The sequence below is a fragment of the Haliotis rufescens genome, unplaced genomic scaffold (genome assembly GCF_023055435.1).
Source record: "Haliotis rufescens isolate VD_foot unplaced genomic scaffold, xgHalRufe1.0.p SCAF_14, whole genome shotgun sequence".
NCBI classification, from domain to species: Eukaryota; Metazoa; Mollusca; class Gastropoda; order Lepetellida; family Haliotidae; genus Haliotis; species Haliotis rufescens.
Window position 1 is genome coordinate 25379705 of NW_025963824.1, and position 13466 is coordinate 25393170.

The 13466-nt window shown below is 39.8% G+C and overlaps 1 protein-coding gene across 3 annotated transcripts in view; it reads right to left on the minus strand.

Moving 5' to 3' along the window:
* The window catches only part of LOC124131246 (colorectal mutant cancer protein-like), a 136749-nt gene that overhangs the window by 23658 nt on the left and 99625 nt on the right, over positions 1-13466 (minus strand). For all 3 annotated transcript variants that reach the window (XM_048395197.1, XM_048395196.1, XM_048395198.1), the window contains 3 exons: positions 5734-5847; positions 4018-4160; positions 3563-3654 (listed from right to left, as the gene is read on the minus strand). In XM_048395197.1, coding sequence (XP_048251154.1) covers positions 3563-3654; positions 4018-4160; positions 5734-5847 — 349 coding nt within the window. The remainder of the gene's footprint in view (positions 1-3562; positions 3655-4017; positions 4161-5733; positions 5848-13466) is intronic.

Genomic DNA, 13466 nt, shown 5'->3' on the forward strand with positions numbered 1-13466 from the left:
GTCAACTAAAGTTCTTTTCAAGGCGTCAATAGCGGTTATCTGACCGCGGTTGCTGTTAATAACGGTGAGTTGTGCGATCTTCCGATCGCTTCACACAAAATTTCGCCCGAAATTAATTGAAACAATGTTAAAAGGAATTTTGAATAAAATTAATAAAATAAGTTACAAACATAAGTCCAGACATACAAAGAACACTTTTTATAGCCAGAAAGTGTAATTACATGACTAATTTGCGTACTTCAGTATGGATTTGTTGACATGGTATTTCCGGTGTTACGCGTTCACGGTAATGTCTTTCCATGGGGGAAAAAACATCAAAACTCATTAATTTGAGTATAATGCGCACCCCCTTCTACACAGCTGTGTTTTTTGGAAAAAAAGTGTACACTATACTCAAGAAAATATGGTAACAGTCTTCCACTTCCTAGTGCTTCTGCACATTCATTAGGTTGAAAAAACACACTTCTTTCCAATCATGAAACATCAAACTTGGGGGGGCAACGAGCTGTGTAGAATTACTCCTGATATAATAAAGGTAGTATTCTTGTAATTATTAACAAATAACTATCAACAGAGGTAGGGTATTCGTTGGAATTATGCAGTATAATGATTTGGAGATGATGAAGATATGTTTTGCTGTAGTTTTTATATCTATATATATATATATACTGTAAAACGTGAAATTAATGTGTCTCCAAAAGAATGCACGGGCGGTCGGGTAGCCTAGTGGTTAAAGCGTTCGCTCGTCACGCCGAAGACCCGGGCTCGATTCCCGACATGGGTACAATGTGTGAAGCCCATTTCTGGTGTCCCCCGCCGTGATATTGCTGGAATATTGCTAAAAGCGGCGTAAAACCATACTCACTCACTCCAAAAGAATGCGACCACTGGCCCCTAGCCAAAATTGCGACTCAATATGAATGCGACACCCCCTCCTCTCAAACATCAGTGGATTTATATCTAAACAAAATGTCCTCTGTCAGGTTTACAGGAGAATCCTCACCTTAATCCAACCTTACATTAATCCAATCACACACCAAATAGCACCGCTTATTAGCGCTGAGTAGAGTACTACAGCTAAAACAATATGTGCGTGCTGGCTCGTGTCGGCCTTTGATGCAGTCGCAAAGAGCAAAGACACCGTGTTGGGTGGCGTCTGTCTGGACTTGCAGGTGTGATCAGTGATGACATGAGTGAGTAGAACGCTTGTCTTGACCCCAGCAGTGACAATTCACAGGATGTAATTAGTGTTTGAATGACATTGTTTATATACTTGTAACAAGTGCTGCTAAATAAACATTGATGTGGAATACAAAGTTGGTATTTCTGCTATCCAAAATGTCTTATTGTTGATATAAATGTGATGTTTAATAATGCGAGCAAAGACCACTTGCATTTTTCACATTTAATTCACGCTCGCGTAAATTTCAAGATTTACAGAATATATTTCAAGAAAATGCACAATGATTCTGCATGAAGTCCCTGAAGGGAACTGACACTGCAGCCTATACACTTGTATCTGTTACAAGATGCCTCGGTACCGAGTAAACACAGCTATTGACAGAGTTATCTCCCTTCCTCCACAAATTCTCCTGATCCCTCTCTCAATGCACTCAGCATATTAACCGTAAACCACACCACTTATAAAGTATTTTAGGAGAACCTACAAAGGGATCATCAACAGTTTTGTAACTGAAAGCTTAATGTAGAGTTAATGTATAGATCACTCCCTGCAATGGTTGCCTAACTTCATTACCAGACATCACAGGAAATGTAACAAGTTTGACTCATAATCTGATGGAGGTCAAATACTCCTCTAAAACTAATGGGAAAATAAGAGATCTAGTTCTGAACTCTCGATGTCAGCTTTATGAGAATACCATATTTCTCCAATTAAGAGCTGCCCTATACTATGGGCTGAGTCTTGACATAAGATCTGAATTGATAATACTAACAATGGATCGGAGTATGATATCAAGCATGGAAAAGCACCATACAAAGTTTATTTTATTTTATTTTATTTTATCTATCATTTATTTATTTATTTATTTATTTATTTATTTACAGTGATCGCTCGCTATTGCGCTCTTCGATAAAGCGCTACTTCGGTTATTACGCGCGGTAACGCATGGCTCCCAAAATTTATGTACACTTTTAATACTGAGAGTTTTACACAGACATGATTGTATTGTTGTTCGTTGTTTATTTGCACATAACGCTTCTCATTGCATAATCAACGGTTTATCGCTGAATGGAGTTCTAATAATCTGTTTGAAAACATCCGCGGCAGGTCCCGGAAATACGATTGTTCTACTAGTTAACTTTTCACACTATACATCCTTTGATCTTAGAAGCGCATGCATGCAATAAAAGAGAACCACAAGTGAAGTTTATATTCTTAATTAGTGGGCAATCCAATTTAAGGCTAAACTGTCACACACATGTAGTTGCTGTCACAACACGGCGGTCATTCATTTCGTAATCGCGCTTTCGTAACATCGCCTGTTTTTTCCCCGTAGTTATAACAAGCGATTTCATTGGATTAAAATTTGTTTCTAATGACGCTTTCTTGCCGAAATCTGCTACAAGTTTCGTGATTGGTCAATTTTGAGCATGTGACCTCAGGCAGCCAATCAAGCTGTGATACAAAGCTCGTGTTTGATAAATTTCAGAAGTTAGCGAAAGATTTTTTGTTAAATCGTGTTATTCTGAACGTTTTAAGCAGGAAATCACGATATATATTAAAAATATGGAACTTTGCGAATGTATCGTGCTAGGTTACGAGCTGTGACAAAGATTTTTCATGCATATATTTTTGCATTAAACGTTGTGTCCGAGCCGAGAATTCAAGGCGACGAAAGCCGAGATGTCATTTGACTTACATTACACGCGATCGCACGAAACGATGGAAATAATAACTTAGATGTAAGTTTGATTACTTTTAGATATATTTTTGTTGATTTTATTTATCACTTTGTATAATATATTTAAAGATTTGCTTAAAATAGTCTTTATTTTGCTCTTTGACATGTTCGATGCGGACCCGTTGTCGAAATGTGTGTCCGAGAATTTTATTTTCAATAACATCGCGGGAAATAATGAATAATTTTTTAATTTATTGATAAAAACTGATAAATTAGAATGGAATACGTATTTCAGACATTGTGAAATATGACAGATTTAATAAATGAATGATATTACAGGTAGATCTAGGTCTATAAAAATATATACTATTTTGACGTGACGTGAGATAAACACATAGGCCTATTGATGATTTGAGATTTGCCGAGCGCGCTCCCCCGCCTCGGCCTCGGTTAAACGGCTCATCGTCTATAACGCCCACCAATTATTTGGACCCCATTGGTAGCGCAATAGCGAGCGATCACTGTATTTATTATTGCTGTTATTATTATCTATATTATCATCATCATCATTATCAATATTGTTTATTTTATTATTTTATTTTATTATAATTGCTGTTGTCAGTATCATTATTATGATGATGATCATCACCATCATTATTATACTGAATGTAAGAGTGTGTTGAGGCAAGGTTTATTACCACAACTAGCTGACTGGGATCCGTTGGCGTTGTTCTCGTTGATGCTACCACCATCGTTGCTCTTGTCCGACTCCTCGAACTCATCCTCCTCCCTGACACAGAGATACACACACATCTTACACACAGGTATTGCATCCGCACCACCTTCAATTGGCATCCGAATCAACAACAACAAAATCTTTCCGAGGCATTTAGTTGAATTTTAGGGCCTTCGCAAGGCGGTTTCAATTTCAAGGCCTTTTTAAGGCAAGGCTAAGATTCAAGGCTTTTTCAAGGCAGATTCAAATTTAAGACCTCTTTAGGACAGACACAATTTCAATCTTTGGCCTCTTAGCTGTAACCCTGACAAGAAACACACACTGATCTCAAAACTGTTTCTCCCTGACCTACAACCAACCCCCAACATCCAGTTTCAAACTACAATCAAATTTTAATTGACATATTGATGTCCAAACCTTATCACATTAATCTGGTGGCGTTCTATCTTCTTGCGCAATTCTGCAATAACGCTGTGCAGCTCTGTTATTCTCTCCTCGTAGCGCCCTGCAGTCTGGTCGATGCGGTCCTCGCACTCATGCTGGAGATGCAGCTTTTCACTCTGAAAACACATTGTCATATGTCCACTTCACCATGTCAACTTTCAAAATGAAGTTTGCTTTGATGATTCTACAGACACAACTTGGAAATAATACACTACTATGATATATACTACTAAAAAAGTAAAAGAATATCTGATTCTGTCATATTAGTATAGTTAATCTGTCATGGCAAGAGCTCCACATTCTGTCATATTACTATAGTTAATCTGTCAAGGCAAGAGCTCCACATTCTGTCATATTACTATAGTTAATCTGTCAAGGCAAGAGCTCCACATTCTGTCATATTACTATAGTTAATCTGTCAAGGCAAGAGCTCCACATTCTGTCATATTACTATAGTTAATCTGTCATGGCAAGAGCTCCACATTCTGTCATATTACAATAGTTAATCTGTCAAGGCAAGAGCTCCACATTCTGTCATATTACTATAGTTAATCTGTCATGGCAAGAGCTCCACATTCTGTCATATTACTATAGTTAATCTGTCAAGGCAAGAGCTCCACATTCTGTCATATTACTATAGTTAATCTGTCAAGGCAAGAGCTCCACATTCTGTCATATTAGTATAGTTAATCTGTCAAGGCAAGAGCTCCACATTCTGTCATATTACTATAGTTAATCTGTCAAGGCAAGAGCTCCACATTCTGTCATATTACTATAGTTAATCTGTCAAGGCAAGAATACCCGATTCTTTAATGTTACTACAGTTAATCTGTCAAGGCAAGAGCTCCACATTCTGTCATATTACTATAGTTAATCTGTCATGGCAAGAACTCCCGATTCTATCATATTACTACAGCTAATCTGTCATGGCAAGAATACCCGATTCTAAAATATTACAACAGTTGATCTGTCATGGCAAGAATACCCGATTCTATCATATTACTACAGCTAATCTGTCATGGCAAGAATACCCGATTCTATCATATTACTACAGCTAATCTGTCATGGCAAGAATACCCGATTCTAAAATATTACAACAGATGATCTGTCATGGCAAGAATACCCGATTCTATCATATTACTACAGCTAATATGTCATGGCAAGAATACCCGATTCTATCATATTACTATAGTTAATCTGTCATGGCAAGAATACCTGATTCTATCATATTACTATAGTTAATCTGTCATGACAAGAATACCCGATTCTATCATATTACTACAGTTAATCTGTCAAGGCAAGAATACCCAATTCTTTTATGTTACTACAGTTAATCTGTCAAGGCAAGAATACCCGATTCCTTTATGTTACTACAGTTAATCTGTCATGGCAAGAATACCCAATTCTTTTATGTTACTACAGTTAATCATGTCAGATTAACTTTAGTAACATGAAGAATCATGTGTTCTTTAAATTCTTGTCGTATACATCATACCTATGTATATAAAGTTCTTTCACTGATAACCTTGTCTGCTTCCTAATATTAGGTTTTATGGAAAACAGATTCTCTTAATGTTAAACTTTATTCTTAAACTTTTCAATAAATCTTTCATATTTTGTTCTTAAACTTTTCTATGAATCTTAACTATACTTTCATACTTTATCATAAAATGTTTTGATAAATCTCACCTGTACTTTCGTTAGCTGCTTTTCAAGAAGGTCTCTTTCACTAGTTACATGTTGAAGTCGATTATTTAGATCAATTATCTCCCCTTTTAGTGAAGTCAAGGCCGCCAGGTGGAGCTGAAGGAGAAAACAAATTATAAGCAAAGGACAATGAAATTATCTATCACCAACCAAATATCAATAAAAAATCGAAATCATAAGTATCTATAAGTAAAAGCACTAATATCATATAAATACATAAACTGGCTTATAACCTGCAAAAGAAAAAGTTGCAAAACAGTTTCCTGAATGGTTACTCATCAAATACCAAAAATATATGGCTGCCATTGTGATCCTCGACTTCACGTCAACTCTTCCATGAAGAATAGGACAGAGTGAGATTGTCTGCTCAGAGAGCCCCCACACTATACTCAAATCACACATTTGGCAGCCATCTTGACTATGCAATCCACATAGTGAGAACCATATAAAATCCTAATTGGTTTTCCAACAGGTCCCATCCAACCAAAAGCCATATTGACCACACAATCCACATAGTGAAAACCATACATTACAAGAAACCTAATTGGTTTCCCAACAGGTCCCATCTATCAAGCCATGTCAGAAGCCATTGTGACCTTGTCATCACCACTTTTGCCAGAGTTTTAAAAGAAAGCATGAGGGTACTTGAAGCCAAGTTTGAGCTGGGTGATCCAGTGGTCTAATCCTAGTGTCCTGGATCAGCAAGAGTGGTCCACATTGCAGCACGGAGTCCTGGAGGACTCTTAGTAAGTAACCTCTTCTGTCTCACCGGGCACATTCAGTCTATGTATGCAGCAGTCATCAATAGTCCAGCTATATCATGGTACATGTAGCTTGGATATAATCGAGTCTGGGCCAGGCAAACCATTATCAGGAATGGTGACGAGCAGGTTGCCAAGTCTGTCCACTAGATCACTAGATCCAATTCCGTACTGGGGATGTTATCTAACACTGATCCCATGGGTAGAACACCATTTAACTACGCAGTCCTCATTGAAGTCTTTGAGGAGCTCAACATACCAGTTAAGTATTCTTACTTTGTGACTTAATGGTCAAGTCCAAGTATTGATATTCACCCAGTGAGGATTCCGGGTCAGAACAGGTCCCTTATAGTGTTTTGTTCTTTGTATCAAGCCGCACTCAGCAATATTCCAGCTGTTTGATAACAGCCTGTCTGGACTAGAAATCCAGTGATTGATATTGTGAGCAACAATCCACATCGTCGGGGTATGATGACATGCCATCAAGTAAGTCAGTTAGCCTGACCACCCGATCCAGTTGATAACCTCTTACAACAAGCATAGGTTGCTGGAACCTATTCTTACCCAGAATGCCCATGTTTGTCTGTTGTTAATGCAGCACCCAGCACTATTCCAGCTATATGACAGCAGTCTGTAAATAATCGAATCTGGACCAAATAAGCCAGTGATTGATATCGATCTACCCAATTGGGATACGATGACATGGATCAACAGGTCAGTGAGCCTGATCACCCGATGCCGTTAGTCGCCTTTACGGCAAACATGAGTTGCCAAAATTTATTCTGACCCGGATCTTCACAGGTCTGGACTGCCCATGGGTTATGTCCTTAATAACCTATGTCTGTCACACAAGGCGACCAAACAGATCTGTCAAACATGTTGAGTTGGTAGATTGCATGTCATCATACCCTGATGCAGTAGGGTAGTGCTCATAATATCTATCACTAGTTTGTCAGGTCCAGATTTGACTATTTACAAGCTGTAAAAATATATAGCTGGAATCGTGGAAATGTTGATGACTGTGGTGACAAGAAATAACAAAAAATGGTGCCATTCTCATTTCTATATCCAGCAGCCATCGTGACTGCCAAATCCACATTTAGTCAGCTCCTAAAGGAAACATAGGATTCTAGTGACGTATTCAGTCAGGAGCCCCAAGGGTCGTATCACACCGTTAACAGTAGCCACTGCCTTCAAATCACCTTCCCCCTAAGGGACTCTGGGTTAGAACAGGTCCCCAGCATCGTGGTTGTAAGAGGCGACCAAATTGATCAGGTGCTTGGTGACTTGGTAGATTGTGTCTCATCGTACCCCGTCATCTGGACTGCCTGATCCACACTCGATAATGTACAGACCTCCATCACATAGGTGGAATAATGCAGAGTGTGGCACTAAACAACAAGGAAAACAAGCAAATGAAATCACCTCCAGATGTACTGGGGACCTAATCCAGTCAAGATAATCCTCCCAAGGGAAATCCGCTTCTGTTAAACCATCACCAACAGCCTACCTGCACAACAATCTGCTGATCAGGAACTACCTCCCCACCACAACAACATCCGATATTTCAAGACTCTGTCGATGCTTTGACAAGTCCAAGTCGTAAGAACAATTACCTCAAACACGGATCCAAATATAACTCAGTTCTTGAAACATTTCGCCACCTTGCCACTTCTCCACACAAAACACTACTCAGCACATTCTCTCCCGACCTTCAAACCCCGGTCCTTCAATGCCACTGCAACGCGGCCATCCATCAATTGACAACACGAGGAGGATAATTTGCTGCCGATATTCCAGTGAGATTCAATACAAGGTTACAGTGTCTCTGTCAGCAATTACTGGCCGTATGTCATGGCAATATTTCTCCACCCATGGGATATAAATACTTATCACACTCTGGGACACAAATGCACACAGGGGATAAGATAAGGTTGTGACATTGGATATAATAGGGATATAATAGGAATCATATCGTATACAGATTTGAGGCAGGCATTTGCACACAATCCATAATTTATGACACAGGAATAAATATTGGCACAAAATTACCATAATTGCCCTTCTGTAATGTTACCGTTCGGATGGCTTATATGTATTCTTCATTGTTACAAGATGTCAAAAAAAAAAGATTTTCCCTACCTGCCTTTTCCCCTTTAAAACTGAACTGCTTTTTCTGAATAGATTTTCATGAGTTTTAGCATAAATAATACCAACAAACTTACATTTACAAAAAGAGGAAGAAATACAATAGCTGTTTTTAGGTATTGTGTTGAAGTAAACACAGATTTAACAAAACTGTGTTTCTGAAAATATCCAGATTTAAAAAAAATCTTCACTAATTAAAGATTCTCATCTGATATAAAAAAACAATTTTCTCCTGATCAAAACAAATTGCTACACATTAAACATCATTTCACCAGAACCGAATATTTAGATTTGGGGGCCAACCGATTGATAGCAACTGGTGCATTTGCAGTAAGCGCATCATGTTAGAATAATCAATAGAAGCTATCAGGATGTAAGGCTCCAATGCTGGTAAATTCCATGCCTAGGCTCCCTAGGGAGTCGCAGTAATAAACCCCTACTATATGTGCAATGCACACAGCTAATTGGAACTGCAATTCTTGGAGCCCAATTCCCAATAAAATATTTTGATCTTTTTCGACTCTGCAACCTCAAAGAACCTTTCTATAGCTAGTTAAAGGCACCATGTATACATGTGATGTCTGTTGTGAACAGTGTCTTGGTTGTATCACAGAGCATCAGCTCCAAGTAGGGGGAAGTGATGTAGGCTTCAGGCCTTGATACCCATGAACATGGATATAGTGATGACAGATCGCGGATCTTAATCAGGGCTAACATGGGTCAACAGCAGATCCTGGCAGCAAGGGGGCACAACACCGCACAACTCAACACCATTAAATGAGTGAGACAGTGAAGCTGTTAGAGAGTGAGGCAGTGGGTGAGTGAGTGATTGAGTGATGCAGTCAGTGAGAGAGTGAGGCAGTCAGTGGGGCAGTGGGTGAGGCAGTGGGTGAGTGAGTGGGTGAGGCAGTGAGTGAGTGAGGTAGTAAGTGAGGCAGTCAGTGTGAGGCAATAAGCGAATGAGTGAGTGAGTGAGGCAGTGAGTGAGTGAGGCAGTAAGTGAGTGAGTGTGAGTGAGTGTGAGTGAATGTGAGTGAATGTGAGTGAGTGAATGAGTGAGGCAGTGAGACAGTGAGTGAGGCAGTCAGATAGTGAGTGAGTGAGCGAGGCAGTGAGTGAGTGAGTGAGTGAGTGAGTGAATGTACCCATGTCGGGAATCGAACCGGGTCTTCGGCGTGGAATCTTCACTGTGACATTAGCTGCTGCTTTAACCACTTAGCTACCCAATCTCTCCTTACTTCAACTAACTGAAGCCATGCCAGTTTATTTTCTTCTTTCAAAGATGACTCTACCCTTAAGCTTGCAAAATTGAAAAACAAAAAGGACAACATTAACCATTTTGTAAATTTCTTTAAAATTCTATTTGAAATCATTTTTTTGCATATTGACTTTGAAAAGCCATCAAACACAAAATAAATGGGTCTAGTTTGATAACTACTTTCTGCAGTTCAAGTAAAGATATTTGGGCGAAAATAAAATTCTGCCTCAGGTTACATGATAATTGAGAAACTTAATATTGAGTCTTCGACTACCAAACTAGCAATGATTTCTTTTCATGTATTCTGTGTATCCAGTTAAGACAGGACAATCTGATCAACTGTAACAAGAATATCCCATATTGACAAAGAGGACGGAATAAGATCATTCACGTCTGTGGATGCTATTGTCCTGGAGACTGATCACAAAAGATGCGCAAAATTAAATTTGCACTCAGGCTCAAGTTTCAGAAATGAACAAATACTCCAAATAGACCAGAACTGATGTAGACACTTTACTAACTCCTTACACAGGAGACTTCCAATGGCGAGGAAATCGATAAACAGTGGTTGGCGAGCCGTTTGTTGTTTGGAGGACACTATCATAATGAAAACCAACCCTAATGTCAGATTAGGTCAATATCATTATATCTTAAATGTTACAACTAGATAAAAGAAATTATAAAGAATATACACCAAACCATATTTATCTGAACTGATGGCTTTTTTGCATTTGAATTATTGGAATTATAAAACATATACTCTCGGTGAGTGAGTGAGTGAGCTGGGTTTAAAACTGCTTTGAACAGTATTACAGCTATATTATCACGGTGTGTTAGCTTAATGAGGGAGGCAAGCTGGAAGAAGTTTACATCTTTGGAAATTCATGCTTGTCCGGACAAGGTAACATCCAATGATGTCTTCCTGATCTAGTAGCATTTGAGTTCATAACCAGTTCTCAGTGCTTTAATTTAGCTTCAAATTGGCACTGAATAAAAGTGAGAGAAAATGTAGAGATAGTAAATATTTCTGTTTTGTTCAGGGGGCATGGGTGGCCCAGTCGTCTAAGGCGCCGCAATTCGTTGTGCTGAGTTGCGTCCCTTGGGCACACCATAAACCTAGGATTGTGGGTTCGAATCCCCATTCACCCCGATTATGTTTCTAGGTTTGTCAGCACCATACCCATGCTCGTGGGTTTCACGGAAGTGGTAAACATCTAAGACCTGCATCACTTCGGGCTTTCCTCCCACATCAAGCTGACACGCCGTGATATAACTGGAATCACTGTTGAAAACGGCGTTAAACACAACTCACTCACTCACTGTTTTGTTCAAGCAGGATTGAACAAGGCGGGACCAGTAAAATAAGCTTTCCAACTTATTCTCTAGACTAGTCCCAAAAAATAATTCTAAGGCTGCATTTTCCACTTTGGCAAAACCTGGGAGTCATAAACATAATTAGGGGAAAGCTGGGATTCGAACCCATGATCCTAGGTTTCATGTACACCTAAGGGGTGCAGTTCGGCTCTCCTAAGATGACTGGGACACCCATGCCCTCACATATTCCAGGACAAAACTGACTTAACTCATGGCTCCTTGGATTTCAGTCCATCTTGTATCACCAAGAACAGATCGATTGATTAAATGGAACCAGTCCATTATAAATGAGCTGCATGAAAAACTGGGGGTTTTATTCAAGAAGCACATAAGTTTCATTGTGATAGTGACACTGAAGGCATTATGACTTAACTTCAGCTGCCTCAGTTTTTATGATCGTGCAATAAATCTTTTATCCAACCTTTCTCATCACCAGATGACATGCCCAAACTAACTGAAACTGATCACAGACAATAAGAAAGTGTATTCACCAATTAAGATACTGTAATCAGTAAAGTCCCAGTATGAAATTGACTTCCCCTAAGTGGGTGGGTGCATGGGTGGTTGAGTGAGTGGTTGAGTGGTTGAGTGAGTGGTTGAGTGAGTGGTTGAGTGAGTGGTTGAGTGGTTGAGTGAGTGGTTGAGTGAGTGGTTGAGTGAGTGGTTGAGTGGTTGAGTGAGTGGTTGAGTGAGTGAGTGAGTGGTTGAGTGAGTGGTTGAGTGAGTGAGTGAGTGGTTGAGTGGTTGAGTGAGTGGTTGAGTGAGTGAGTGAGTGAGTGAGTGAGTGAGTGAGTGAGTGAGTGAGTGAGTGAGTGAGTGGAACAGAGTAAGTGGGTGGATGGGTGAGTGAGTGAGTGGTCTCTATTCATATTAATGCTGCAGTCAGTAATAATCCAGCTACCGTATTATGTGTATAAGAACCCCCTTGCCAATTTCTAAACCTTCTAGGAAGAAATCATGAAGTGAAGAGTGTTGCCGATGTTCAACTCAGCACACCTAGTTGCAGCGCTTACAGACAGTGAGAGAGTGATACTCTCTACCCAACAGAGTGAGTAGTGTATAACACAGCTTTGTATCTGCCTGACCTTGCCTCACTCATGACATAACATACAGATGTCACAGTGGGATTCCCTATCTGTACAAGACACCAGTGACATCACCACCAGCCAGGACTTAGGTTCATGAAAGCTCACTAACACAGATTTCACAATACTGTCATCCTGAGTTCGCTTGGCATGAATGCTTGATGGCCAGGGTGCCGTTGTACAAAACAACCTTAGCGCTACGACTGTCGTAAGTCTATGTTAAGGTATTACAATCACCTTAGCGCTACGACTGTCGTAAGTCTATGTTAAGGTATTGGAGTTACAATCACCTTAGCGCTACGACTGTCGTAAGTCTATGTTAAGGTATTGGAGTTACAATCACCTTAGCGCTACAACTGTCGTAAGTCTATGTTAAGGTATTGGAGTTACAATCACCTTAGCGCTACAACTGTCGTAAGTCTATGTTAAGGTATTGGAGTTACAATCACCTTAGCGCTAAGTTCGCTCTGTACGACAGTACCCAGGTGTGTGAGGTCCTTTTCTTCTTCTCAGCAAGTGATGGAGTAGTTGGAACCCAACGACTTCATCAAGTGACTCTCCTCTTACACGGAGGCCTCCCACACATGAAGAAATCAGTCAGACAGACAGACAAATTTATTCGGTACTTCAGGCCACCGGCCCATAATACAATTGAAGAAATCACCTTGTTCTGCAGGGTTACTGCCATGACAATGATCCCTTGGAGTGTTGGGAATAAAACCTGATCCTTCAGCATGATAACGCTTTAACCACTAGGCTACCCCACCACCCCTTAATATAACAAGAAAAGGTTAGTTCATTCATGCACACATTGTCCAAATTATTTTGTTAATACATGTATTCCAAGATACCCCTGGCCACACTCAGTGCCACTAAGTTGCCTTGTCCGACCAGCACCGATCCCCACTGGGTCATTTTTTTAGAAATTAAGCTTTAATTGACCAGCACAGGATAGTGTGGAACAGTTTACACCAAGAATAACCATGGGATCGTTCTTTTTTATAATTTCCCCTCACATCAACCCTAACGACATCATTTGGTCTCCCGTAACCTGGCATGCAGATTTAGGTGAGGTTAGGTGAGGTTAGG